The following is a 27110-nucleotide window of genomic DNA, read 5'->3' as shown; positions in this document are numbered from 1 at the left end:
AGTACCCATGCTGGAGGCCCTCTCAAGAGGGAAGATGCCAAGTGTGCTCATGGATCAGGCTATGATCCCACCCCTGCGGTAGAGATCCTCTCTGGAGGGATGGTTCTCTCCAGGTGGGACTCATTGACTTTGAGCAAGACTTTTATGATCGGTCACACAGGGAACACAGGCTGACTAATTTCACCTTCTTTAGCCATCTTGGCTCTCTTCCAGCCACTGAAGAGAAGCAGATACTCCCTGAGAACAACTGGTCCTACCTACCTTAGGTACTTGTGTAGGAAGTTGAATCATTCTCTGGAGATGCATTTCTCTCACTGATTACAGAGAGACCTTTCCCATTTATCTAAACCATTGATAGCAACTTTTCTCTTTCACAAGTGCAAAGTTACTTACAAGATGGTCCTTTCTGCTGTTGAAGAGATACCTCATTGCAGATTACAAAGAGACCTGTCCCATTCATCTAAATCATTGACAGCAACTTTTTTTTTTCACAAGTGCAAAGTTACTTACAAGATGGTCCTTTCTGCTGTTGAAGAGATACTTCATTGCAGTTTGGAACTGCTGCTGATCAAGCTGTTGAAATTCAGTTAACAGCTGCCTAGGCTGGTACAAAAGGTTCTTCAGGTAACTTTTTATGGACATCTGAAGTATTGAAAAATATGCATAAAGTACAAAAATGTTGTACTATTGTACTAGAGGCATCTTTTGCTCCCTGAAAATCTCTGCTGATGGAGAGATAAGAGCCTAGCTCCTGTATTGTCTGTGTTTTTGATGAGCAGAATAACTACACTCAGCATAAACTGTAAACAAAAGTAATCTCAATGCAATCGTGAAAGGCAGTAGTTTTTAGATCCTGTTCTTGGCTTCATGAGAGGGTCCTCTTCAGTGAGTCATCCAGTGCCTCAGTTTCTCACTTCATAAAACAAGAGTAATAACATTTTTCTGTTTCACTCAGCAGAGCTGTGAAAATTAAACTTTGAAAGAGGTCAAAACCAGGTATTATGTGCATATTAATACTCTAAAAAGGGAAAGAAACGTGCAATTAGATGGGAGGAAAAGTCTGTATCAGGTTGTATGGCAAAAACATTCTCTCTCCCATCAGACTGCATTACCAGTTAACAATCTCATTGTGCCTGCTTTGAAAACCTAAAGGGAATTACACCAGCGAACAGAAAGCACTACAAAGCTCATTAGCACCAGACTGGAGTAAAATCCTGTTTAATTCCTGACAGAATTGCTTCAGAATTGGTTTGGAGTCTAAATTGAAACTGTTCTTTGTCTCCTTTGCTTTGCTTGAATTGACACCAACAAACATTAACATGGGTCCTTGTTGTTTGTGGCCCAGGCCTAGGCATGTTAATAAATCTAACCAAATGGGATGAGGCAGAGTCAGTCTCCTGTGGGTTGGGATGTGCTGTGACAGTGAAATGGAGCTTGGGAAAAGGTTTGAGTGCTGTAGGGATACATGACCATGGGCTTTTAGGAATGCCTGGGGCTCAGAGATTACATATTTGACATTTTCCTTCTTCACTCTGTGTGTGTGGGTAGAGTAGAGGTTTTGATTAGCAGGCTACAGCTCCACTTAAACCAACCCATAACTAATCACAATAACCAGGCATAAAGAACGACTTCTTTGTGTATCACTTTCACATTGATAATTTACAAAAACAGAGTACAGAGATTTAAAAGGTGGGTATTTTTTGTAGGATGCTCTGGAGCAGTGCAAACTACAACCACAGTCAAAATATTGGAGAAACCTGCCATTTTCTGGAGACATGGCATGACAGCAGGTGTATATACTCAGTTCAAAAACAATCACTGAAAACTCCAATTCCTGCTTTCCATAAGAGGAAAAGCAGAAAGGTCTTCTTTATTTCTGCCTTGTATACTCCTGCAATCTTAGAGGGAAAAGACAATCACAGACATATTCCTCCTTACCTGCTACACTGTAGATCTATTAGTTATCTCTATTATTGACAGTGTAGTTTGGCTACAGAGTTAGGTTGCTTTTAAATTCCTTCAAAAATAAACATTTTCATGCATTTTAAATGGCACAAACCTGCAGGCTGCTAAGAGTAACTGTAACTTCCTGGGCATGAAAATAGGCCATGACTTTTGTAAGCATATCTGCTGTCCAGACGTTAGAACTGTAAGAAAAAACAGGACCAAAACTGCCAGTAAAATAATGTAACAGGTAAAATAACAGCTTACAAGAATAAACAATCATAAGAAAAAACAAATACTGCTATGAACACCATGACACAAGTATTCAGCTTTCTGGCCTAGGCAGACTAGTAGCTGACCTCTTTAATGCACTGAAAATGCACACTTCAGTGAGGAATGGACTGAATTGGTTATGTGAGGGTTTTTTTCATCTAACTCCACATCCACCCAAAATAATCTCAGTTTTCCAATGTATTGCCATTGGTACCATCTGCAGGCAAAAGACAAGCTGTGTTGTGGATGGATAGTCCAGAGCTATAGGTGTGCCTCCTGGCATCCCATTATGCCTGTTCTGATGTGCTTTTAGAAAGAAAGCACAGTGACTAATGTCTGCTGCCTTTCAACCTCAGCAGATTCATTAATTTCAGTGTGTCTTCTTTACACAGCCATTGATTTTCTCAAAATATGTAGGAGTGGAATTGCCTTTGAGGCTTGTAACTGCTCTGTCAAATTTAAACAAAATTAGGAAATGGTTTAAAAGTTGCCAGAAGCTGGAGGAAGCAGGACAGAAGGGGGATAGAGCAGGACTGAAAGAGAGAGATGGACAGAAAGCTGGAACTGCACCTAGTTTCCTGAAAAAAACATTCTGAAACATAGGAACAAAGTTAATGATAAAAAAAAAATTAAACTGTAGCAGGTTATTTATTCTAAGCCTCATTCTATGCATGTTTTTTGCTTTTTCACTGTTAAGAGGAAATAATCCTCACAGGAGATCTAAATCAAAGTAATCGTGTGCCAATTTCATTCTATCCATAATGTACCCATTTCTGTGGAAGTGAAGCAGATAATATCTGAAGTGCAAGATACTACCGAGAAATCAAGATGGTGAGAGTAACACATTACCTTTGAAAATGAAGTATATCAAGGAGTGCTGCACATGAAAAACGGAACATAAAAAGTTATGGTGTGATATTGAGTTTAAGTTCTTTTTAGAAGCATAAGTGAGAACAATTTTGTACATTACCATTCAGATATTTCCCAGTTATTACTTCCTCCTAAAGAAAAAAATACACATGTATGTAATGAATTATTATTTTTAGGTTATAATATTAAATGTTAGTAGAGAGATCAAATAAAAATACTGACCACAGCTTTGTGTAATAACGGAGGCAAATCTGTAAAAGATTATCCCATTACTAAAAGTGATTTAAGTTTTACCATTCAACTGTGTTATACACAAATACATGTACTGTATGCAGTGATCAAAACTATATATACATTTGATGCAGTTTTGATTAAATGTATTTATAGAAAAACAATGAAAATAAAAGGTTATTAAATAACAAGCAATCTTGGTTAAATTACTTGCTGGCACAGCTCCATGATTAAGAGAGCAGAGAATATGGTCCTAGTTACTAAACAGTACTACACCTATTTTACTACATGTAGCTTTTTCCATTCACACAAAACACATCTCACAGGCAGAAGCTCTGGTCTTACCTTCAGAGTTCTGACTGTGTGTAATTTGAGCATGATTCACTGATACCAACAAGAAACAGATCTTCAAAAGTCTGGACATTTCTTCAAGTGTCCATTAGGACCAGCAGATATTTATATTGAAAAGGAGAATAAAAAGAACAGAATCAAAAGGCAATATTCTCCCAAAACTTTATAGCTATAAATCTGAAACAACCCAAGCTATAGAGTGCAGATAGAGATAAGAATGATCTAGAAGTGCGTTCTCCCAAGTTTTTAATTCAGATATTTTTCCAGGAGATACATATATAATGCAAATACAAGTCTGCCAAGTGTGCATATGCAGCCAGATTTATTTCCATTTTACCAAATAGCTATTTTAGTTTTCTTCCTATGAACACTAGTTATTTACTAAGACAAATTCCACCTCAATATGACTTAAGTATAGTTTTGTAAAAGCAAACAAACAAAAAATCCTTTTAAACTCAGCTAAACCAGAAAAGACAGAAAGGAAACAGTAAAGATGCTCAAATAAACCCTAAGTTTTTTCTAGCTCATGAAGTTGCCTGCAAGATTAATGCAGAATAGGTTTGGGACACTCCATTTTCATATCTCTGAACTCAAAATATCAGAAAGTCTGGCCCTTTTGCTTGCCCTGTGGCAGTACAGGGTGCTCCAGGCACAGAGGGTGAAGTTGCGCTCCCCCTCCCTTGCTGCTGTCACTCTGCAAAAAAGGGGAAAATGTCTTTGTGTCCATCTGAAGCAGAAGGAAAGTGACACATTTGGGATACAGAGCCCAAGATCATGCCACTTCATTTAGACAGATCAAAGCTTTAGCCTTTGTACTCATGAGAAATGTACCACCAGCTAGGACATAATTCCTACAGAAACATGCGTTAGCAGCTCTTGCTGTCCCTGCTGCCCTGTGCTACGTGGCATCTCTGAAAGACAAATTAGCTGGAAGCGCAGTAACAGGATATTTGGAGCTTGTCACCAGGGTGCCACTGTTTCTCATCAGAAAAGACTAACATTCTCGCAGCTGTCTACATGAAATTAATGTGGTGGTTTCAGTCTAGTTCCTGATGGACAAGGATACACATTGTAATAGTGTAATGGGATGGAAAGGAAGCAGAGACTGAGCAGGCCTTGCTCACCGAGGTGTTTCTGCGGCCATGTCCACTTCACAGTGCTGAGGACCGTAAGCTACCTTCACAGACATTGCATCGAGTTTACTGCAGAGAGGATTTCCTGCCTCTGCTCTCAGCCTAGCCTTCAGCCCAGCTGTCACAGTCACCATCCCCACAGGTAAAAAAAATTATTACTCTGAGATACTAGATGATGCCCTGCTCTACAGATTACAGCTTCTTACACTAGGATTACTCCTGATTTTAAGAAATGACACTGAGGGCCCTGTTGGCCAACCTTGCTCTTGACACTGAGCTGACTTTGTTATTTTTTTTCCTCTTGTTGAATTAGGATCCATTCTCTCTCTTTTTTTTTTTTTTTTTTTAAAGAGTTCCCTGTCATGGCTTGAGTTCCAGATCTGAACATGTGATAAATGCTAATGCCTTTTTGAGATTGTTTAATCTCATGGATCAGCAAGGTACTCTTTTATGAAAATACCTTTTAACAGCTTCTAGCAGTACTTCAGTCTATTGCAAACACTTAACTACAGTCTTGTACCACAAGTGACTCAAACTGACAGATGATGAAAAATTTAAACATTAGACTTTAAGAATCTATCTCCCCTGTCCTGTTCTTACACACACTGAAACCTTTTTTTCAGCTACTCTTTTGTGAGTCTCTCATTCAGACGTATCTGATTTCCTAGACAACGAAGTTTCTTGTGTTTGTTTCTGCCTTTTGCAGCCTTAATTTTGCAGCAAGGTTTGATTACTCTGCATAGTTTAAATCATGCTAACAATGTCAATCCTAATTTATTTATTCCAACTCAATCACTTTGATCGGGAGTGTATTTTAATTACAGCACTCTAAATTAATATATAAGGAGGTTAAACACTTCACCCTGACCATCTCCAGTAGACAGTTAGCAGGTGCAGAAAAAGTCTGCCACGAAATAGTCCTGATTGATAAAACAATCTGCAGGATGAAGTAGTTCCTTTTGCAAGTGGAGTTAGACTGCTTGCACAAGTTCACTGAAGCTTTTAGACAATCCCAAATCACCCTGTGGAGATTTCTTGCAGATCCTGTTAAGCATATCCCTGGTGCTTTGCACCATGGCAGCACAGTTGTGATCAGATCTCTGACATGCCACCTTTGCAGAACTTTCCAGTTACGAGGACCTCCTAGATTGCCTTCTCCTCTTGCTCCCTAAAGAGCCACTCTTCCATATACAGAAATCCTAGACATTTTATCACTCACCCCGACGCAGCTGCTGCCTTTTCTGAAGCTTGATAACGAGAAAGCTAACCCTGCAATCAGAAGTCTTGCTGATAAGCCCTTGCACTGCTAGTGTCTATCTTCCCCTTTGCAGCTGGGCTCTCAGCACCTCTCAACAAAAGCCATACATGCAGTGAGGGAACCCTCAGGCTGCGAGTTCAGGCTGAGAAAAAGAGGGAAGTAAGGGGTGGGCAGAAGAGAAGAGATGGTGGGTTCCTGGGGGGGATAGCCAGGACCCCACAGCATTTTACCTGCCTCTGCTGTGTGTGCCTCCTTCCCCGTACTTGCAGTGCAATGCACTGGGCGGCTCCAGCCTGGGACCCCAGAGCAGGGGCAGGGACTGGGGCCAGCACCGCCTCACAGCCTCAGGTGTCTGCCTAGCAAAACCCAGCCTTCAGCTAGAGGGGAGGGAAGGCTCCTCCGCTGAGGGGCCCAGAGGTGTGAGGGACGCCCACAGCATGCAGAATCAGATGCTTCTCCTCCAGAGGTGAAAAAGAGGGCCAGGCTGGTGCTGCACAGCACCCTGCTTCCCCCATCTCCCCACCGGAGCACGGTCAGGTGGCCCTGGACTCCTTGGAGCAGAATAGGAACTGACTGTACCTGCGATACCCAGCAAAAGGGGCTGTGGTTTCTGTGAGATGTTGCTCCAACTTTGAGTTGAAAGTTTCCAACTAAATCATCCCCTTGCAACAGCATCTCTCTTTCCTGTGATGCAACACATCCAGTGCCACCTTGACAGAACAGATAGTTTAATTACTCTCCAGGGCAAAGTACTGCACATCAATAACACCAAGGTGCAGCTTGCAGAGTGTCATCCACAGCAGAACAGGGACAGCAGAAGGACAAGGCAGGTTCCCCAAGCCCTACACTAATGGATTTGGACACTGAACTTGCACTTGTCCCCTAGGATGACATCTTAAAAGTATTTCAGGCAATTTACTCAACTACTGGACTCAAGTTTCTTTGCATGGGCTGAGTAGACACTAAGTACATAAAAATACACTCTTAAAGCTTAGGGTTTAGGTAAGGGTTAGGTTTAGGGCTAGGCTTAGGTTTAAGTATTTGGGTTAAGTTTATAGTTAGGGTTAGGTTTAGGGTTAAGGGTTAGAGTTAGGGGGGATGGTTAGTCTTCGGGTTATGGTTAGCGTTAGGGCTATGGTTATACTTAGGGTTTGATTTAGGGTGGTTAGGGTTAGCATTTGGGTTAGGGTCATTAGAACTAGGGCTATTACGATTACACTAAGGTTAGGTTTGGGGTGAGGGCTAATGTTTGTGTTAGGACTGGAGACGGAGCTCCAGTAACAGACTGTAGTCAAAGGCTGTTTAGCCGTATGCCTCGGAGATGATTGTACCAAAACACAGGTTCTCCTGACACCCCTATTGACAGTGCTGGGCTGGATGTTCAAAGAGGCTCCTCCACCCATCATGCAGCTGATGCCATGTGGAGTAAATGAATTGCACTGATGGGTGCAATGGGCTCAAAAACAGGGAGCCCCAACCACCCAGGAATCTTACAAGTTATCACAAAATGACCAGAAAGCAGAGATTTTGGGGTGCAACCAGAGGAAGCAGAGGTGACACATGCTGAGGAGGCTCCCCGATACTACAAACTGCCAGATAATGAAGGGCAATCTGCTGTGTTCCCTGAAGGGTCCTGCTGCATTGTGGCAAAGCACAGAAGGTGAAAGGCCACTGTGCGGAGTCCCACAAAACAGGTCAAAGATGCTGCTGAGGAAGGTGAATTGAGTCAGCTTGCAGAGGTGAAAGCATGCAACTGGCTTTAGATATTGCTGAGCTAGAAAAATGGCCAATGCTCTGCCTCTGTACAGATTCCTGGATGGTGGCAAATGCTTTCTGCGGGTGGCTACAGCAATGGAAGGAAAACAACTGGCAGCACAGAGGTAAACCCATCTGGGCAGCTGAATTGTGGCAAGATAGTGCTGCTTGGACAGAGAACTTGGTGGTCAGAGCATGTCGTGTGGATGCTCTAAGAGTTGAGGCACTGAAGAACATCACAACCAGCAGGTAGACCAAGCTAAAAAGATTACAGTGGCGCAGATGGATCTGGACTAGCAACATAAAGGTGAATTATTTCTAGCGTGGTGGGCCTGTGATATCTCAGGCTATCAGGTAAGAGACATGACATAGAGATGGACTCAAGATCAGGGGGTGGACTTAACCACAGACACTATTGTACAAGTTACCCATGAAAGTGAAACGTGCTGCAGTCAAACAGGCCAAGCAGGTAAAGCCTCTGTGGTATGGGGGCTGATATACCAGCTGTGGTGCAAGACACATGCCTGCCAGGTCTGTACTTATGGTGCCATTTGTTGTTTTAAAGGAAGGTTACATCCCAACTGCCAGAACTTAACCATATTACACCGTTCTTAAAGCAAAACATCTTAAAAGAGACAGCATTTATTTAGTGTTCCTGAAGAAAAGAAAATATCCCAAGCTAGCAAAACCTTCAAAAGCAGATCCCTACAGCCTGATGCTCAGGTGCAGTTTGACTCACCAACATTTGCAACAAACTGCCTCCAAGTGTTTTAAGTAGAAAACTTCTGGGAACAGCTTGCTTAGAAAGTTTGTTATCAAACCCATCAGTTAAAGTGCAGTTTTGGCACGTTCTGCTGCAACTCCTTTAGCTGCAAAATGGCATATGCAAAAGCAATGAGGATTTATGAGGCTTTGAGAGGAACGTGAAGGAAACCCAACCAAAAGCAATACATTTTTTGTGGATTGTTGTCCCTTTAAACGATACTTAAACGCTGCTTAAATAAATACAAGGTTGGCTGCTACTGAGAGTCTGATTCACAACACAAAGAGCTGTTGCTGCAGACAAGCATGACTATGGTTACAAAAATGAACACAAAAGTTAATGCAAAAAGTCATCTCAAAAAAAGTTTATTAGCATGATTAAAAACATGTGAAGAATGACAGTAAGAAAGTAATTTAGCACGGAAGAATATCCATTTCAACAGCTTATATTCAACAGGCTTGAACTGAATGGATAACTTTATTGCCAGATTTCATTTGATTTCTTTAACAGTTCACACTGTATCAGTTTCATCATTATTAGGACTATTGCTTTTGTTTGCATCTGATCCCTGTTGCAGGTAAGCATAAAAAAATATCCCCCATTACTGCTGGACTGGAGAATCTGTTGTTGATTTAAGAGCTGGTAAAAAAGAAATTCTCAACTGAAGAGTCCGTTTAAAAAACAACCTTTTTTTCCTAATCACACTACAAAGAAATACATTAGTGTTTTGGCCTTTAAATCTCTTACTTGGTATTTACTTAAGCATGGCAACTCCCAAATTCCCTCCCTTTAAGTAACCATAAATCAAACTCCTCTTTCAGAGGCTGCTTCTTGGGTTAGATTCTGAAGATGTACTTCATATACACTTACACTGGCTTGAGGACGAAGACAGCATCATCTAGTACATAGTAGTCATTATACATATCGCCTTCACATAGGTACGGCAGTCTGGTGAAAGCCTCTATGGCAAAACCAGCTTTACTGAAAACTTCTGGCAGGCTATTCACCTGTTCTTCCCAAGTGTGCCCTTTGATTTCCAAAACTTCTGAGGGTTTTTCCCACTTGCCACCTACTGAGAAGACAAAACAGTTTTGTTTAGATTATACAGAAAATTTATATTGTGTTGTATTTTCTTGCAGAAAGCACGTTACACAAATTACGTTCCACTCCACTCCAAGCAGGAGGTTGATAAGCCATTTGCAGAGCTGTTGCAAGATCTGTTCAAGTTTCTGCCTTCTGTTCAGAAGCAGCTCCATCTTAAGGTTATCTTTTATTAAATTTTTAACTAGCAGTCCCAAGACTAGTTGAAAAGTAACTTTCACTAGTGAGGCTTGTGTTCAACAGACATGAAGTTCTTTTCTAGCTTTATAAAATGCTTTTCCAGCATTATAAAACTCTCTGGCAAAAGCTGGCTTCAAGTACTACAGTAAATAGAGTCAGAAAGCCATCAGCAGAGCATCACATTGTAATGTATGGCTACAGAATCTTTGTTCCTCCAGGAGCCACCTACTAGCTGATATGGTAAAAAAGACAGCTTCAGGTCATATAAAATTAAGAAGCTGAACATTTGTAGAATGCTGGGAAATGTGTTGCGGTTTGTTATATCCAACAAAATAATCTAAATGCAACAGTGAAAACCTCTCTAAACAGGAAGTTCTAAATCTTGTGACTCAGAGCATTCTGCAATTTCAGAGATTTCCTAAGTTCCTCTTCCTTTGAGCAGAATCATTTCCAGAGAGATACAAGAAATGGCAGCTTTCAACAGCTTAAAAAACATTCTAATGCTCGCATTTGACTGGATTCTGTACACTGCTGGTAAGACTTCTTTTAAATGCTTCTTACATTTTCCCATGTAATAGCAGCTAAGACAGAAAATGTGGTTATGATTTGTGACAGATTTACAAAATAAGAGCAGTAAAATGTTTTGCTGAGCTAATTTCTGCTGTCTTCATACAACTTCCAAATTAAACAACTGTTAGCAAATGCTTTCTCTTCCAAAAGTCTGAAATGCTCCTGTAACCAATACTTTCTGGGTCAAACCCTAATGCATTTCCCTGCAAAGAATGCTCTGACAGCAGCAGCATGGTTTCAGCACAGCTGTGCTTGTTTGAGAGGAAGACTTGGGAAGTTCAGCAGACAGTATCTACATGAATTGAAGCCATGGAGCTCTGCTCAGCTCTACAGGGCCACCCAGAGCCCTGGAGTAAGGGTGAAAAAGAGATGGAGATCAGCTGCAGAGGAAAAAGCTACTGTCTTCCACCACACAGGGTGAATGTGCACCAATATTACTGCAGCCTTCACACTGCTGTAGCTGCTATGCAACAGCTCTGGTGTCAATCTGACACAGAAGCAGAAGTGCCTTTTATTCCTGTAGAAGGAGCAGATACTTGTATCTGCTTGGATTTGGTCCATAGAACAGAGAAAAATGATGGAGGGACAACACCAACTGCCTTCCCATGGACAGGCATATAACCTGTGTATTAGCAGTAGGTGAAGCGATCTCAGTTTGTTCTTCATCTGATTTGTTATTCTGTAGAAAGTAGAAAAGGATACTGTTAAGCTACCACCTTTGTTTAAACTGCAATAGTCTCGATTCCATTGTTTAAATAATCAAGCAATTTATTTGAAGAAAATTACATGTTTCGACTCAGTCTTGGAGGCCTTTTCCTACCTTAATGACTCTATAATTCTAAGTATACTAAAACAGTATTTAAATTGTGTCTCAATAAGGACTTAGAACCCTCTCAATCCAGTCATACTGAATCTTACATTTCAGTTCCTTAAATAGAATTCTCTTCTCTGATTAACCTTCCTGTTTTCTCTGCACACATTTCTAAATGTCAGAACTAACAAGCAATATTATTACCCTTAGAAACCCAGATTCAATATGTGTAATGACAGAAGAATGTCTAGGAACTATTATGCATTCTAATCAATGTTATGAAATTGCTAAATTATAAATGTCTCCATTTATGCCATTTCCACTGCCTGCCATCAGACACTTCTCCAGTGCCTAAGGAGACACTCACATTATTTTAGCGATGAGAACCTTGATAAACAGAAATCTAAGCATGTTACCACATAGGTAAAAAACGAACTCCTGAGCAAGCTGTAGAAATTATCTAAAAGAAAAGTTTGCTGGAAACAAAAATTTCAGGTCTGAAAGAGTTGTTTTCCTACTTTCCTCTCACCTTTTCTCAAACAAACCAGAGGTAGCTTGTTTTCTTTTTAGATAGTGCCTTGCTTTTTAACGGTCCCTCACTTCACCAATTCTTTATTCTCAACAGGTGTTGCAGATACCTGCCAAGTCACTGTAACACAGCCCAGATCTCAGGAAGCTGACTCCTCCATGCACACTGTGTTCCTAAAGTGTGCTTTCTCCTCCTCTGGATGCTCCTCATCCCCACCCCAAATTCTATGGTTTCGCTTTTTAACTACTGAACATGAGGATTTGTGTACTCCTGGGTGCACAGATCATCAGAAGTACAAAGTACATTTTTCATCAGAAAATAACATTTCACTTCAGATCAATGATCTGACTGTACATGACAACGCTGTTTATATCTGTGGAGTAGCATTTTCAGATTCAAGTTCACCCCATTCTAAACAAACAGGAGGAGGAACAGTACTAACAAAAACAGGTCAGTTCATCATTCCTTCTTAATGAGGCATCTTAAAAGAAACAAATGATGTTTCCTAATTATTGCCTTTATTTACAGTTTCAAGAATGACATTTAAGATGGAAAGACCAACAAAACCACTAGAGTAATATGACTATACTAAAATATTAATAGTGAAAACATGGAAGGATTCTACAAATAAGGTTATCTTGTTTGCTAATTAGAGCGGTCTGTCATATGATGCAAATGATTCTAGAATTCTACAAAAGAAAAGTTTTTGTACTCACGTTAACTAACCATATTCTACATCCTCTTAAAGACTTTAGTGGCTATCAGAAAGGAAGTATCAACAGAAAACTGAGAAGTAGAGAAACTGACATTTAGTGGAAACACATGAAACAGAGTACAGGTCTTAGAACTAGGGATTCAGTGGCAGCTTGTGAGTAAAGTTTTAGTTCTGACATTTGCTTTCTAGTTAAGAAAGCAATGCTACTTCATTAGCTATATTTCAGATTTACATGCCTAAAACAGCAAAAAACCCCACAACCTAGCTGGATTATTTACTTTCCCCATATTCCTTCCCTCCTTGTAAGCTTTATTCAGATACTCCTTTAGAAGAGCAAAAAACTGGACCCTATTTTCTGTCTACCCCTAAAGGGAAGGGTTAACAATCACAAATAACAAGTCTTCATTGTCCTTGAAAATATTCAGGGAAGTGAAAGAAAATTGATCTCACTATGGAATTTAGGCTGAAAATGAACCAGAAAATACTGATGGGTGTCAAGTCTTTTAATTTCTCAGAGGAAGGGAGCTGAAATTCAGAACCTTAAGGCAATGATGTGAATTGGAAGAACTGTCCTATATTCTAATGAACACTCACTTTCAATAAAGGAGCAGAGAAGCAGCAGAGCAATGGAAAATTCGTCTTCATCTTCATGATCATCATCTCCTCCTTACTGTTTCTATACACCACTACTGTATTCACATTCTTTGTAGTCTACAAGGTAGGCTCAAAGTGATTTTTCTGATTTTGTTCATATTGTACATCTAAGCAGTTTTTACCATCTCCATAAAGAGAACAAAAACACATTCTTCAATTCCATAACTTTTATGATTAAGGTTTTAAGAGGTGGCTGGCTGAAGCTCATACACTGCACACACCTGCAGCCTCATGTGTGGCACATACCAGTACTGTCAATAACAACCACAGTTTATTTTTTTCAGTAAAGTGTCTAACAGAAAAGGTGTTCTGAAGTTAAAATTATCCTGATGGTATTAATCAGCAAGTTGGAGATTATCTATCAAAAGCACACTCAAAAAGCAAAACCAGAAATTACCATTGTAAGACATTGACTTTCTGGATTAGTTCCCAGTGAAAGTAATTTAAATTTAGTGTCAAAGTATTTGTGAGCTGCAGTAAAGTTACTGCACACTGGCTTGACTTGTGTAATGAAATTCTGTTTATATTTGGTACATGTACAGAAAAATGCTTCAGAAGTTTTATGCTTATAGGAAACAAATCCATCAGAATGCACCTGGATAAAAATTACCTAACTACTGGGTTTTTAAAAATGTAGATCAAAATTCATGTTTAGTCAAAAACAAACACCCCAAACTGCAACTGGAATCCTTACATAATAATGAGACTTTGACATGAGAATGAGGACTTCACAGTCCTAAGTGGTATGGTAAAACAGTTCTTTGCTGTAGTGTTCACTAAGCATAAACACAGGACAATATTTTTTATTTTTGTTTTTTTTTAAACTGGGTGAAGAAGTATGGTGTGATGCCATTGGGTAGCACTTCAGGCAGGTCCCACTGTACTCAAAGCAAAAAACACTTGCAACGTCAACTACAAGAAGCTGTAAAAGGCTTTACATGCTTACAAATCTGTCTTTTCTAATGGTATAAGCTGATATAATGGAGTATTTCTATCTACAAATTATTGTACATAGCAGAATAGTTGAAAATGTTTCCCTTTTGCAATCTCAGCAGTTAGCTGCTAATCTTGTTTCAGTAATTTTTTATTTATTATTCTTCCCTCCAGTTAAAACCAAAGCTGCTAAAGAAAAGTGGGAATGAAGACTCAAGAACAGAGGACTGTGTATGTTATCACTTTGCTTGCCTTTTCCTCCCCATCATTAAGTATTTTGGGCATTGATTTTATGGCTAACTGATGATTCAGTTAAAAAGACATTCAGAGCTGTTAAGGCTTCATTTGTACAAAACTCATTAATTATTAAAGTTACTTAATTTATTTTTAACAAGTTTGATACAGAATAAACACCACCTCTACTGTACAGCTTCCTTTAAAGTAAATTTCATTGGAACTTCTGAAAATAACCAGTTTTGCTATTAATTTGTTTGTTTAAATGGTACATTCAGGTAACCTCTGATGTGTCTAAACCAAGTCTGTTAAGAACCTCTGTCACCATGTATCCTTGAACAAATATCAGAAGCAATACATTTAAATATCCATTAAGTAAGGTATTTATGTTGAGATGCAATATTATTGTAATTTAAAACCCTTCTGCTTGCCAAACCATATGTTCTTTAAATGCTGTTGAGCAGCATTCCCAAACACACATACAAGAGGAAAAAAAAACAAAACAAACTACAGAATTATAAAAGGTAGAAAAAATATGCTTCCCCCAACTTCATATGTAGCACTGACTTAAAACATTTTAAACAATTGACAGAGAATCAGGAGTGGACGACAAATTTTTCAAGCAATTGCCCAAGAACTTCGAAAGCAGAGGTATGCTGAGCATTGGCAACAGCCTGTAAGTATCTGTCTACTAGTACCGAAATTTATGGGGAAAAAGAGGATCTGACAGTTTCTAAGAATATTTAACCTGGAAATACTTTTCTTTTTTGAAGTTGATAGAGATCTGAAGAAAGCATTTTGACACTACGAAGCATTCCAAATGGCCATACATACACAATTTTTAATAGACATATATATATGGTAGTGTATACTTTATAACATGTATGTATGTACATTTAAAAATAAGGCTTGCATAAATTTGTATTTTGCCAAGAAGAGGTATAAACAAGTGGTTCTGAACTGGTTGGTAAATGCATAGAGCCATTACAAGTTCATTTTAAAAGAATATTTTCTATTGTAGTTCCTCTTGCTCCTTTAGCCCAGGATAGCTTCGTGACAGAAACACAACAAAACTGCTGTAAGAGCTCTATGACATTCTTACTGATCCTTCTCCTCCTTCAACTTACAGAGTCTAAGCTAAATATTCTACATGACTCACTAAAACTTATTTCACCATTCCAGATTCATGCCAATAAGTCTTATATGACCACAGTACATTAATTTTGCCACTAAATTACCAAAAAACCCTAAACCCCCCAACCCTCTTTAAAAAGTCACTTCTATTTGCAAGCAAAGAAAAGGGCTTCAAAATTCTGCTTCAAAAATGTTGATTTTCTTAAGAAACAGTAAAAATTCTTTCCTATTCTGAGCACGGAGAGCACCACTTCAAAGATGAAAGGAGAAACCCAAAGAAACATAGAACAAAGTCAAACACTTCTCCTCTATACATTTTTATTTCTTTTATTTCCATACAGCCCCAATAGTTTTCCTCTGTAATTATCCCTTTCAAGACTTAAAGTCCCTGCTGACATGACCTGGTCCATGGTTTGAGCATCAGATATGAACACAATGAAAATGAGGGGTATGTTTTACTGCCTCTTTGCTCTCTAGAGACTAGGAAAAGCCAAGAGGAAAAGAAATAGGTTTTGAATCCTGTAAATGTCCACATGGACAAAGGCAACTGGGTAACTGCTGAGAAAGGAGTTTACTGAAAGAGTAAAGGGATAGAGTTTGCCTCAGAAGGGATATTCTACCTTAAAAACAAAAAAAAATTTACATCAGTAATGAAATACTTCTACGCTTTTCTCCTAGGATGAAGTGGAAGATGACACTGTTTATCAGAACAGATGAGCATGTGCAGCAGTTCAGATTTGTTCAATATTTCTCACGCAAGTGAAGGGCACATGAAGAAGCCAAGCTTCTTCACAGACTTTAATTAAAAAGTGAGGGGAAAACCTTGTAAGTGTTCATCAAGAACATTTTCTGAACAAATTAACAAAACCAAGCACAATGTACATTACATCTATGTTATATGTTCTTGCAGAATGAAAAATGGAGTAAGATCTGTGGGGAAAGACTCTTGTCTTTCATAAGATAACTGCTAATGCTTCACAGAATTTTTCTTTTTTTCAGTAAAAATTCTATTTAATTCTATGTCTTTTTTAACACAAATTTGCATATATTCCTTTGACATGAACTGAACATTTGTGAAAGATGTATGATAATTAACAGCAATTAAAAATAAAGCTGTTTCATAGGTGCAGTTCTGGTTTTACTCGTTAACATGATAGCTACCAATGGAAGAGCTATACAGATCAACAGTTACTGAGAGCCTTTACAACAGCTTAAACAAAGCACACCCCACATATTCTGTAGACACGCACACAGAAAAAACAGACAACATAATTCAATGACTATCATGGTAAAGCCCATTTGGGATGGGAGCTTCTTCCTAGCCTATTCAGGAGAGGAAAGTGGTGATACTGCAGGAGTGACTTTGTCACTACAACAAACAACCCACACCTTCCAATTCTACCACCCGAAGTCAGGACTACCTGCAGCATCAAGTTTTGTCTTTATGTGCCTGGCCAACACAGATACAAGCATGAATACAGAAGTATACTACCTAGTTGAGGTAATAGACCCATTTGTTCAGGGTTTGTTTGAAAGGTACAGTTTTTTTTATTTAGCCTGATACAGAAAGAACAGCTGCATCTTTTGTTATAATTTAAATAAAGTAGGGCTTTGTTTAATAAACAAAACTGCAGTTCTCACTTCAGCAAGAGGAGAATTGACAACTGAGACAAAGCAAGGGCCCATCTAGCACATTACTATTTCCAGCTCAATGTAGTACCAAGTATTTCAGGAAGATGGAAAACACACCTTTGCCTTATCTCTGTCAATCAATCACAGGGATGTTAATGTGTGCAACAGGAAAATGCCACCATCCCAGGCTGCTAGTGTTTACTACTTCTGTGTCTGACATTTTTATTTTAGAGAAACTTCAATTAGTCTGGTCATGTGTTATCCAATAATGTCTTTATATAAATATGATGTCGGTATTAGGAAATACAAAAGATCTTTATATGACCCTATGGGACACCTAGTAAAAACAAAGTTATAACAATACATGTTCTTATGTGACTAGTCTAATACCTTATGATTCATCTAGCTTACCTGCCAAATCTAGACATGTACAGTAAGTGCATTACTTGTTCCGTGTGTTGATAAAACTGAGAAGTCCTGGAATGATTTTCTGATGAACCTTTTTTGGACTCTAGGTGTCACTGTAGCACCAGAAACAGGAAGCACAGAAACGGATTTTACCTTCTCCTCCACCTTACTTCGCTTTCTCTCTTTACAGCAAGTTTAATGTTGTTGACATAGTTTCTACAATCACGTTCCGTTACATTAGTGTAATAATCCAAATATCTCATTTTGATTAAAAATTTCTCCATTTCTGGGAGCTGACCTATACACTGATCAAACACCTTACCTACTCTCATTCCTCTTTTCCATTTGTTCCTTTCTTCTAAAACTCAGAAGTTTCTCTAGGCAGGTCCAAATTATTTTTAATCAACTGCTACAAGAAGTTACCTGAGTCACAAAATGTTTTCCTTTTTGAATGTTCCAAGTATGTACTTTTTGTTAAATATAAAGCATATGTACATATCTAACACTTCAAAAAGTGCATCATCTTGTAATCAGCTGAATGAAAACACTGAAATTCTAACATCATTTGTACATTATAGGGACAGTCTGGCAGTTCACAGTCTATTTCTTTAGACTGCAGTTAAATAGATCCTAAGTGGGAAAGTTTTAGAGGAACGATAGATAGCTCTCTTCTTTTGGAGAAGTTTATATGGGCCCATATTCATGATAGTAGTAAACAGATAAACTGAGTATAAGTTTCAGAACATAGTAAGAAAACAAAACTGCCTTAAGCAAAGTGACTAATCTGCAAGTCACCACCATAATAAAAATTTGGTATACAAGACTTCTTGCAACGGATTTCAAATTTCAACAAGTAGGAATGACCGAGTTCAACAATCACAGAACAGGCTGAGTCCCTCGAGATTCATAAATGCAACAATCTCTTCTCCCCCCAGCATACTGTAGATTAATGATGAAGGATACAAGTGGACTTAGAGCATTTTCTTCCTTAATTTATCTACCTTCTGATGAGCCAGGAAAGTGCACGTGATCTGCGATGCGGTCAAAACTCAGTGACAGAGGCACACAAACAAAAAAGCCACACAAATAATTTCTCAACTTCTGCTTCTAATATGCCAACGAAAGACTAGAAAGACACTCCTCTTATTTGGAATGTTACAGAATTTTTAAAAGAGGAAGTCAACAGTATTCCATGTTATAGGAACAGTAAGCTGTAACCAAATAGGTTTGAAAAACTCTACAGATATGTCTCATTTACATCACACCACTCTTCAGGAAAGTTACAGAAGTCAGTGTATTTTAAAGCAATTCTTCTGATAACATTATTTTTTATACTTAAAACTTCCCCCCTCCCCTCTTCTCCCCCCAAAACACCATTAGCATATAGAGGAAAATCAATTCAGTTTGATGCATTTGTGATTGTATGAATGGTGAGGGTATTAGCTCTGCATTTTCTGGGCACACGTGCCTTTCCCAGAGAAGTCCTGACACTGAAGGAAAGCCAGTGTTCCAACACCAGCTTACATCACGTGGCCTATTTACCCATGATTTTTATACTTCTGAACACACACTGTCCAAGCTGTTTGTAAAAATCAAACACAAACATGCCAATTATTTATTAAACATTTAATTTGGGATACGATAACCCACAAACAATTTTTTCCTTCCTAAATAGCTATTAATCTGTGTACTTACCATTTTCCACATATGGGTGAAATGGCAGAACTAGTGCTAGAATGACTCTGCCTCTAGTTGGCTCCAGAACACTTCTAATATCTTTTAACACAGTCAGTGGTTGATCACAGCGATCCAGCAAATTCAAACAGCTGATAACATCATACTGAAATCCTATGTTTTGCCATTCATTTATACCAAGCACCCTACAAAGGAAAGAGAAGCAGTTTGTTGAACATAAGCTGAGTTCAGAGAGAACCACCGAAGACAAAAACTCTCTATGGATGTGTTGATAGTGTGGGTAAGGTCAGCCACCTACGCAATGAGAAGAGACAGACACGGTCCTTCTGGTCTTTCAGAAAAGAAAAATAAATCAGCAACGGCCATGGCTATATTTCCAGCCATACAAACCTTTATACTGCCTTATAATCCCCAAATGAAGGATACAAAAAACCAAATCCCCAGGTATTAAAAAAACATGTCATCCTAGAACAAAAGTGAAGATACTTCTTAAGGAAGAACAAAGCTGAAATATGATTAATGGCTTGCTGCATTCTATCCACTCTGATTTATCAGCATACATGCCTAGATTGCAAAGTAGCTGTTACATTTCCACTCAAGGACAGGTGAAGAAAAGAAATCCACAGTTACTTCATCCTTTGGGTTGAACTCTAGGGACACAGTGCCTAAAACACTATTACTTAACAAGACTGGATGTGCTGCCTGCAAGAATATCCAGGAGCTATCATGACAGCAAGAACAAAGTTGTGAAAGTGATGAGGTTTTTGTTATTGAATATTATTCAATCCTAATTAGCAGGAGCTAAGCATAGCAAGAGCTAAAGAATCCTTACACAGTCATTTATACTGTGGAATTAGATAGACACAGACTGTTGTGGTATCCTGGTTACCAGGATTCAGTTTGCCTTCTCTGTAGTACTTGTGTCTTCCTCTTGCAATTTTGGACTGTTCAGTTAGACTGCTGATCTGAATTTCATCTTCCTGAGTCCCTTCATCAAAGCAATTTGTGCAAACTATGAAGAAAAATACTTCTTTTGTTGAGACTTCTTGGACAAATAGGCTGTTGCCTATTTTGTCTTAATTGGTAACAACAGGGCACAGCACTGGTAAGAGAGAACATCAGATGTGTTTGTTTCCCTGTTTTTGTACAGGTTAACATTTTCTATAGTGACCAAACAATAGAGGAATTGACTGAATACACTGATTCATTCCATATTATACACAGATTACTTTGCTGTAATGTCTGATAAAAAGGATGTAGGAAGTATTCAGTACAATACCTGTATTTCTTCTTCTGAAGCTGCCATATCATAGTTTCAGATAATTCAGTGGCATAGATTTCTTCAAAGTGAGGACTCATGACTTTAGTGACTTCTCCATCCCCAGCCCCTAAATCGAGAAGTCTGTGGGATTTCCATTCTGGATTAATTTTAAGCAGTCTTTGAAATTGTTCTGAGGAAAACACAAACATTGAGCCCCTTCCCAGCAGTCTGAAATGTAAAAATGAGAATGATCAGTTTTATACAAACTTTAACAGGAAGGCAAATGAAGTCATTTAGAATGTGCTTTGGCAGCAACCAGTCACACAATAGTAGACAAGGTCACTGCTCAGATAAATTTTAAATCCAGTTTAACTTGCCTTGCACTTGCCAGAGATCAAAAACACATAGCCACATGCAGCTGCAATGGTTAGGACTTCAGGAGGAATTTGATTAGGTAAGGAAGAACTCATGGGGTGCAGCTCAAGAAAATGACTGCATAAAAAAAAAGGGGGGGGAGGAAAGGAGGAGAGAGGAGGAGAGAAAGAGGGAAAGATAAAGGCCAAATCTTTTTTGTCATATTTGTTGATTTTTATCTCTGATGCCTACCTTAAAAAAAAAATCCAAAACACAAACAAACAAACAAACAAACAAAAAACAAACCACCACAACCAGATGAAATACCAAAGGAAATAAAATGTCTGCAAACACAGAAATCTGCACAATGAATGAGGAATAGAATATGGAACTAGGAGGGAAGCCAGGGAACAGATTTAAAAAAAAAAAAAAAAAAAAAAAAGAATGAGGGTAACACTGCTGGAGTAGCAAACGAGTTTGTTTTTTTTTTTTAATTTTATGTTACAATGGCTTTTGTTGCTATCCTGCATTCAACATGAAGAGCTGTGGAACAGAAAATAGGCAACTCATTAAGGAATTGGGTAAAGGTGACAGTCGGATTCCTTATGGCTCAAGTCAGTGACATACCCACCCGTAACTGTTTGAAGACTACATAGTGACAGATTTCAGCTGTCACTGCAAAATTCCAAAGATGAAAGAATTAGGAGAACAAGCAGAGGAAAAAGAACTGGTCAGTAATAGACTGAAGGCAGATAAATACTGTTCTTTAAACCAATGTTGGATAGCAAGTTAAAGACAATGAACAGAAATCTTTTATGTTCAAGGGGAAAAAGAGGTAAACAAAGATAAAAAGAAGGAATGAATAAAATAACATAAAAAGAAGGAAGTCTAGGAAAGAATGTACTAAAAAAAACCCCGAACAAACAAGAAGGATAGAGTATATAAAGTGATGAAAAAAAACCCACTAAAGCAGGATATTAAACGTATAAAAGCAAACAATACAGTCAATTTAAGTAAAGCCCCCTTGCAGCACACTTGTGTCAGCCCACACTGTATAATTGGCTCATATCCATTATTCCTAACAGCACTGTGAGGTGTTATTCAAAGCACTGGAGAGCCTTTGAAAAAAAATGGAAGAGAAAGGAAGAAGAGGAGACCAAAGGGACCTTTATATAAAGCTAAAAGTAACTAAGAACACCACAGGGAAGCACATAAAGTCATCTGGTTAGAAACTAAGGAAAAAAAATTATTTTACTAGCCTTAGTAGGCAGCTATTATCCTCACATCAGAATCTGCAGAAGTATACAGTATGTGTAGAAGTGAGGGTGGTGGACAAATCAGGGAAGTGTAACAAGATGCAAGGGCAGGGGAAGAAAGCAGAGGGTAGAGGGATACATTGTCTAACACAAAGAGAACACTCTCTTACTTAGAGGGAACTTAATTCGAGTAATGGTTATAAAATACAATTAAAGTCCACCAATTGCCTCTTATTAAGCGCAATTAGGTGTCCCCCCCATACTGGAAATGATGTTCTTCAATTAAGAAAGCTGAGCATGCCAAGCACAGTAGGGCATTTCAGATCTGTTAAGACTGACAAAGGGAAAACTACAAATTTAAGAAAAGCTCAAGATCAAAAGGCAGGGCTGAACATTTGAAAACTTTAAGTCCAAACTGCATTTAGCTTACGTAAGACTGACTTTTCACTTACCCATTGATAGATGTTCTAGACATAAAGAGGCTGAAAATTGAGGACACAAAAGAGTGATAGAGCTGGATAAACAGCCAGCCTGATTTCTCAATACTGTTGTTTAAGAATATCTGTGTTCCTTGGTCAAGGTAACTCTGGACAAAAATAGGCTGAAGAGATTCAGACAGCTGTTCTGTGTTGCAGACATACCACTAGAGAAAGAGATAAAGAATGATTATAAAGTTCAGCAAAATAAAATCAGCAGTAGTTAAAACAAACTGAGTACATGGAGGACTACTATCAGTTTCTGTAAATATAAACACTCAGCTTTTCCTCGGACTTGTCCACAAACGTCAGGATTAATTGAACTTAGAGTTGAATTGTAACCAAGAGAGGACAAATTACTTGCCAAGAAATAATGCTTTTAATTTTTTTTCTTAATCATTACCCTGTACTTTGAAGAATTCCACAAAGTAAATTCCCTATACAGCAAACACAGGTCCTTTATGGAACAGCATCACACTGATAAAATAATATGAAGTGAGAGAGCATTTTCTACTTTCCAACTCACTCTCGATGTTTCCCTAGGCATCCTCTGAAAAGAAATCAGCAAGTGCATTTGCAGTATTTTTCCAGAAAAGGAAATAACGAATCCAATTGATACTTTAGACTACAGTGTCTGTTTTACAGCAATGCCAGACTATATTTCTCCACTTAATACCAACAAGCAGGTCCACAAGTCTTCTGAAATAGTTATGTCTATGGAGCTGCCTCCCAGCATCTCATACTAAACAAAGGAGCAGGTTCCCACATCTAAAAGTCATCGGTATCAGCTGAAAGGCAGTTCTGCACTTTTATATTGGTAAAATCCAACACCAGAGCTGAAATAGGTGAATGATTCCTTCCACCTTGTGTTACCTGGTAATAAGCACTCTTATACAAACTTAACTAACTCTGATATACAAGCTACTCTTCAACTGATTATGAAAATCAAAGTTACTTTTTGATATCAAATCTAGCCAGAAAAGTACCAAACCATACAATATCCTAATACTTTATTATCCATATGTAAGACATATCTAAGCTCCATCTTAAACACTCTAATGCTGCAGCATTCTGGAGTGTCAACACTGACATTAAAATTCAAAAGGTTGCTCATTGCTAGGTTGCAGAGCCAAGCTAAAACTGCCACTCAATATACAGAACTTAAAAAAAATCTTTCAGATGTCATTTCAATTAAGATCATAGTTATTAGTTTTTACTCTCTTACACTTATGTCAGCCCTTTAAATCTCTAATGCCATTGTATTTGTTTTCTAATACCAAGAATTATTTCCTACAGCTAACACTCCCTTAGATCTTGCAATACTGTTCCTTAATCTGGCTCCATATGTGTATTGGGCAAATGGGGAGTTGTAAATATCTTAGAAGAAAAAATGAGAGTTTTTAACAGAATCTTGTAAAAAAGCACATAGAAGAACAATACACGGTCAGCTGAGGTAAATCCCCAGCAATTTAACACCTAAGATTTGGTCTGTAGCCATACTAAGCAAATGTATACTCATATCCTGATCCTTTCACATTCATCACAGTCACTTAATGCATCTACTGTAACACAAACAATAACAAGACAAGACAGGCTGGGATAAGTGTCAGATTCCTTCATGAAGCTGCTGCCTCACTACACCGGACAGGTCTGGAGTACTTTAGATAATCTGACATAAGAAAATGTATCCATCTATCAAAGCTTTGGGAAACACAGGCTTTGTTCCGCATGCAATATGACTACACACATATGCTGTACCTGAGTTCATGTACCTTTGTTCTGCACTGAACTGTCACCTATAGTTTCAGGATATGACCATGAAAACCAACAGTCCTACAAGTCTTGCCTTTAAGACTTTCAAACATTGGCATAAGCATTGGTAGAATGATGATGGTGACAACTGTGAGAAGCTTGCTTCCAGGAAGATTATTGGCAACAACCTATATAACACTAGAGAATAACAAACATGCTAGCAAACTACAATAAAAACCCACAACAAAAACCAACAAAACAAACAAACAACAAGCAAGCAACATAGAATAAAAACAACCTATATTTAAAAAGATAAAACTGGTGAAAATCAACTTAATTCTAGAGCTACTTGCTCAGAACAAATAGTTTTCCTCCATGTACAATATATGAAGTGCCCTTTCCAGTTTCATGACAGAGTATATCAATCTCTTACAGCACAACAGTCGAAAAACTACAGCACGAAAATCTGAAAAGACTTTTGTTTTAGTAAAAAATTTAATTACTGATAACTCTTGCTTAATACTAGTGAAAGAAAATGTTCCTTTAAATTGTGTAAAATTAATGAAGTCAGTAAAACTGCAGAGTGCCAGGTGCCTCAATATACAATCCTTACTTACAAGTAACTCAGTAAACATAAATCTTACTAAATAATCAATCTTTTACGTTTAAAAATCTAGATCAAAGAAATGGAGGGAGCATTCACTGCAGACCATCTACCTGTGAATGGCACAATCATCTCCGTAACACACTTCCTTGGTCAGCTTGTCTTTCTAGTACAGTTTTTAACAACATAGGAGACTTTCAGATTTTCTTTGTTCCCCAGAGGCTCTGCTTCTCTTTGTATTTATGTACTGAATGATCCAAAGAACCGACGATATTCATTAAACTCTAATAACACATTCATGCAGTAGCAAGATTCTGGGTGTCAGCGTGCAGTCCGAGCTCTAAAACAGCTCCAGTAATGGATCAGTGGAAAGAATTATGGTGGATAATTACGTTCTTTGGTACAGCAGTACTCAAGTATTTATGTTGCATCTTCATTAACTTGGTTCTCTATATTTTATTTAGAGTAAGCATCTTTCTCCAGCAGTAAGGAGTTGTTATTAGCCCTCTTGAACCACTGTCAGATTTTGGTAAAATGCAGATTTGAATTCACGGATTCCAAATGCAAACACATCACACAACTATTGCATCGCAAGGGTATAGTCCCTAACTTCTCCACGAAGTGGCATCCACGTGCCTATACTGCCCAAATACAGCACTAACCTTTTATTGCAGTCATATCACATTGCAAACTCATTTCCAGTTTGCCGTCTACTATTGCTCCAAGGCCTGTGAGGTTCAGTTTCCCAGTTGCTCACTTTTTCTTATTTTCCGCTGAACACACCAGTATTACTTTAAAACGCCTCTGTGATTACAAACCTACCCCATTCACCACCACCTGCAAACTTAATTCAAGTGTATTCAGAGTTCACCAGGCAAAACGCGAACCGAAGGTCTCCATCTCTCAGAAGCTCCGACACCTGACCCGATGCCTTACCGATCTCGGGACACCGCGCTGACGCCCCAAGCCGCCGTTACCGCGGGACTTGCTCCAATGACCCTCCCGCGGCGAACACCCAAGTCCACAGCACGCTTCGCCGGTATCCAGTCCGGACTACCTTTCCCCTGCGGCTCTTCAGCCCCTATACCTCGCCTTACCTCCCCAGCAGCTCCCGAGCGTATTTCACACGGAGGGCACACGTCAACTTTCTCACCGGGAGGACCAAGCTGCTCCCTCTCTTTGTCTGGCGCTGACCGGCCCGGTGCCCCCTTGAGCCCAAACCATGGATCCCCGCTCCCTTTCGCCTCTCCCCTCTCCTCCGCGGCGACCAGTAACCTCAGTGCGTCTCGGCGGACGAGGACACCACACCCCCACAGCCCCCCCCCGCCCACTGTCCCCGGGAAGGCAGGGGGCCCTGTGCCTGCCGGCGCCGGGGAGCCCCCCGCCCGGCCCCGCCGGGCAAAGGGAAAGAAGGCGGGGTGGGGGAGGGGCGGGAAGGGCGGCTGGTTCTGGGGCTGTACCTGGTGGTTCTCCCTGGCGCCCGGGGCTGGCTGGCTGTGGCTGCCCATCATATTCGCGTAGAGGGACCTGGATAAAGGGCTCCTCAGGTACCTGGCAGGGCCAGACCACATCTTCCTCCTTAGCACCCACAGGAACAGGGTGTAGCAGCCCAGCCAGCCCAGCCACAGTCTCATCGGGGGAAGGGGCGCGGAGTTACCCCCTCCCACTGCCGCCGCCTCTCCTCTCCATGGCAGCAGCGGCGCCGGCAGCACGCAACTCGCCTAGCTCGGCTCGGCTCCCCTCCGGGGCCCGCACACACGCTCAGGGCGGAACGCGCGGAGCCGCAGCAGCACAGGCCGGCCGGACGCCTTCGCTGTGACACGGTGGGGCCTAGAGCGCTCCGCTCCCTCCCTTTCTCTCGCCAATCACAAGGCGGGCGGGGCCATAGCGCGGCACGGGCCGCCCCGCCGGGCGCTGCTTTCAAATCTGAGCGGAGAGAGCTAGCGGCGTCGGGTCCTTTGTATCCCTCCGTTCTTCCAGCTCCAGTCACCGGCGGCCGCAGCGGGTGGGCGGGCAGGTAGCAACCCCCTCACAGGGGCGCGCGCCGGCTCCCTCAGGCGCGCACGTGCTTGGCACCGCCCTGTCACCCGTGCTGCGCGTGCGCACGCCGCCCTTGGCGGGAGGAGCGAGGTGGGAGAGACTCGGGGGTGCGGGGCTGAGCGGGTAAACGGCTACCGGGGCTCCCTGTAATCCTCCGTGGCATGTCTCGTACGCTGCCTGGGCTGTTCAGATG

The 27110-nt window shown here is 39.9% G+C and overlaps 3 protein-coding genes across 4 annotated transcripts in view; 1 reads left to right on the top strand and 2 right to left on the bottom strand.

The window, feature by feature from the left end:
- The window catches only part of OTOA (otoancorin), a 31459-nt gene extending 27717 nt beyond the window's left edge, over nucleotides 1–3742 (bottom strand). The window contains exons 1-6 of the mRNA XM_054391126.1: nucleotides 3664–3742; nucleotides 3310–3338; nucleotides 3188–3218; nucleotides 3067–3094; nucleotides 2060–2147; nucleotides 511–642 (exon numbers count right to left, since the gene is read on the bottom strand). Of these exons, the coding sequence (XP_054247101.1) occupies nucleotides 511–642; nucleotides 2060–2147; nucleotides 3067–3094; nucleotides 3188–3218; nucleotides 3310–3338; nucleotides 3664–3742 (387 nt within the window). The remainder of the gene's footprint in view (nucleotides 1–510; nucleotides 643–2059; nucleotides 2148–3066; nucleotides 3095–3187; nucleotides 3219–3309; nucleotides 3339–3663) is intronic.
- Nucleotides 3743–8992: 5250 nt separating this feature from the next.
- On the bottom strand, nucleotides 8993–26511 carry METTL9 (methyltransferase like 9). Of its 2 annotated transcripts, none has more exons than XM_054391105.1 (5): nucleotides 26338–26511; nucleotides 22498–22688; nucleotides 20454–20663; nucleotides 19175–19359; nucleotides 8993–9650 (listed from the first exon to the last, which is right to left on the bottom strand). In XM_054391105.1, the coding sequence occupies exons 1-5, from the start codon at nucleotides 26509–26511 to the stop codon at nucleotides 9445–9447; spliced, it is 966 nt and encodes a 321-aa protein (XP_054247080.1). In that variant the 3' UTR covers nucleotides 8993–9444. The 2 variants fall into 2 exon arrangements, with proteins under 2 accessions (XP_054247080.1, XP_054247081.1); XM_054391106.1 differs by having other exon boundaries at nucleotides 8993–9647.
- On the top strand, nucleotides 10327–16156 carry IGSF6 (immunoglobulin superfamily member 6). Its single transcript, XM_054391107.1, has 6 exons — nucleotides 10327–10393; nucleotides 11866–12219; nucleotides 13090–13202; nucleotides 14246–14302; nucleotides 14898–14981; nucleotides 16118–16156. Exons 1-6 carry the CDS (start codon nucleotides 10327–10329, stop codon nucleotides 16154–16156), a joined length of 714 nt encoding a protein of 237 aa, XP_054247082.1.
- Nucleotides 26512–27110: the final 599 nt, after the last annotated feature.

This window comes from Indicator indicator, chromosome 22, assembly GCF_027791375.1.
Source record: "Indicator indicator isolate 239-I01 chromosome 22, UM_Iind_1.1, whole genome shotgun sequence".
Lineage (NCBI taxonomy): Eukaryota > Metazoa > Chordata > Aves > Piciformes > Indicatoridae > Indicator > Indicator indicator.
The sequence above is the reverse complement of the archived record's forward strand: the minus strand, read 5'-3'. Positions and strand labels throughout refer to the sequence as shown.

Excerpts from the sequence above, each read along its gene's own strand:
- IGSF6 (XM_054391107.1), top strand. The coding sequence starts at position 10,327 with ATGGCAGCTTTCAACAGCTTAAAAAACATTCTAATGCTCGCATTTGAC. Across the intron at positions 10,394-11,865 it reads CTGGATTCTGTACACTGCTG|GTGTTGCAGATACCTGCCAA; the intron begins GTAAGACTTCTT and ends TATTCTCAACAG. Across the intron at positions 12,220-13,089 it reads AACAGTACTAACAAAAACAG|GAGCAGAGAAGCAGCAGAGC; the intron begins GTCAGTTCATCA and ends CTTTCAATAAAG.
- METTL9 (XM_054391105.1), bottom strand. The coding sequence starts at position 26,511 with ATGAGACTGTGGCTGGGCTGGCTGGGCTGCTACACCCTGTTCCTGTGG. Across the intron at positions 22,689-26,337 it reads GCGCCAGGGAGAACCACCAG|TGGTATGTCTGCAACACAGA; the intron begins GTACAGCCCCAG and ends CTCTTTCTCTAG. Across the intron at positions 20,664-22,497 it reads TCTAGAACATCTATCAATGG|ACTGCTGGGAAGGGGCTCAA; the intron begins GTAAGTGAAAAG and ends TTTACATTTCAG.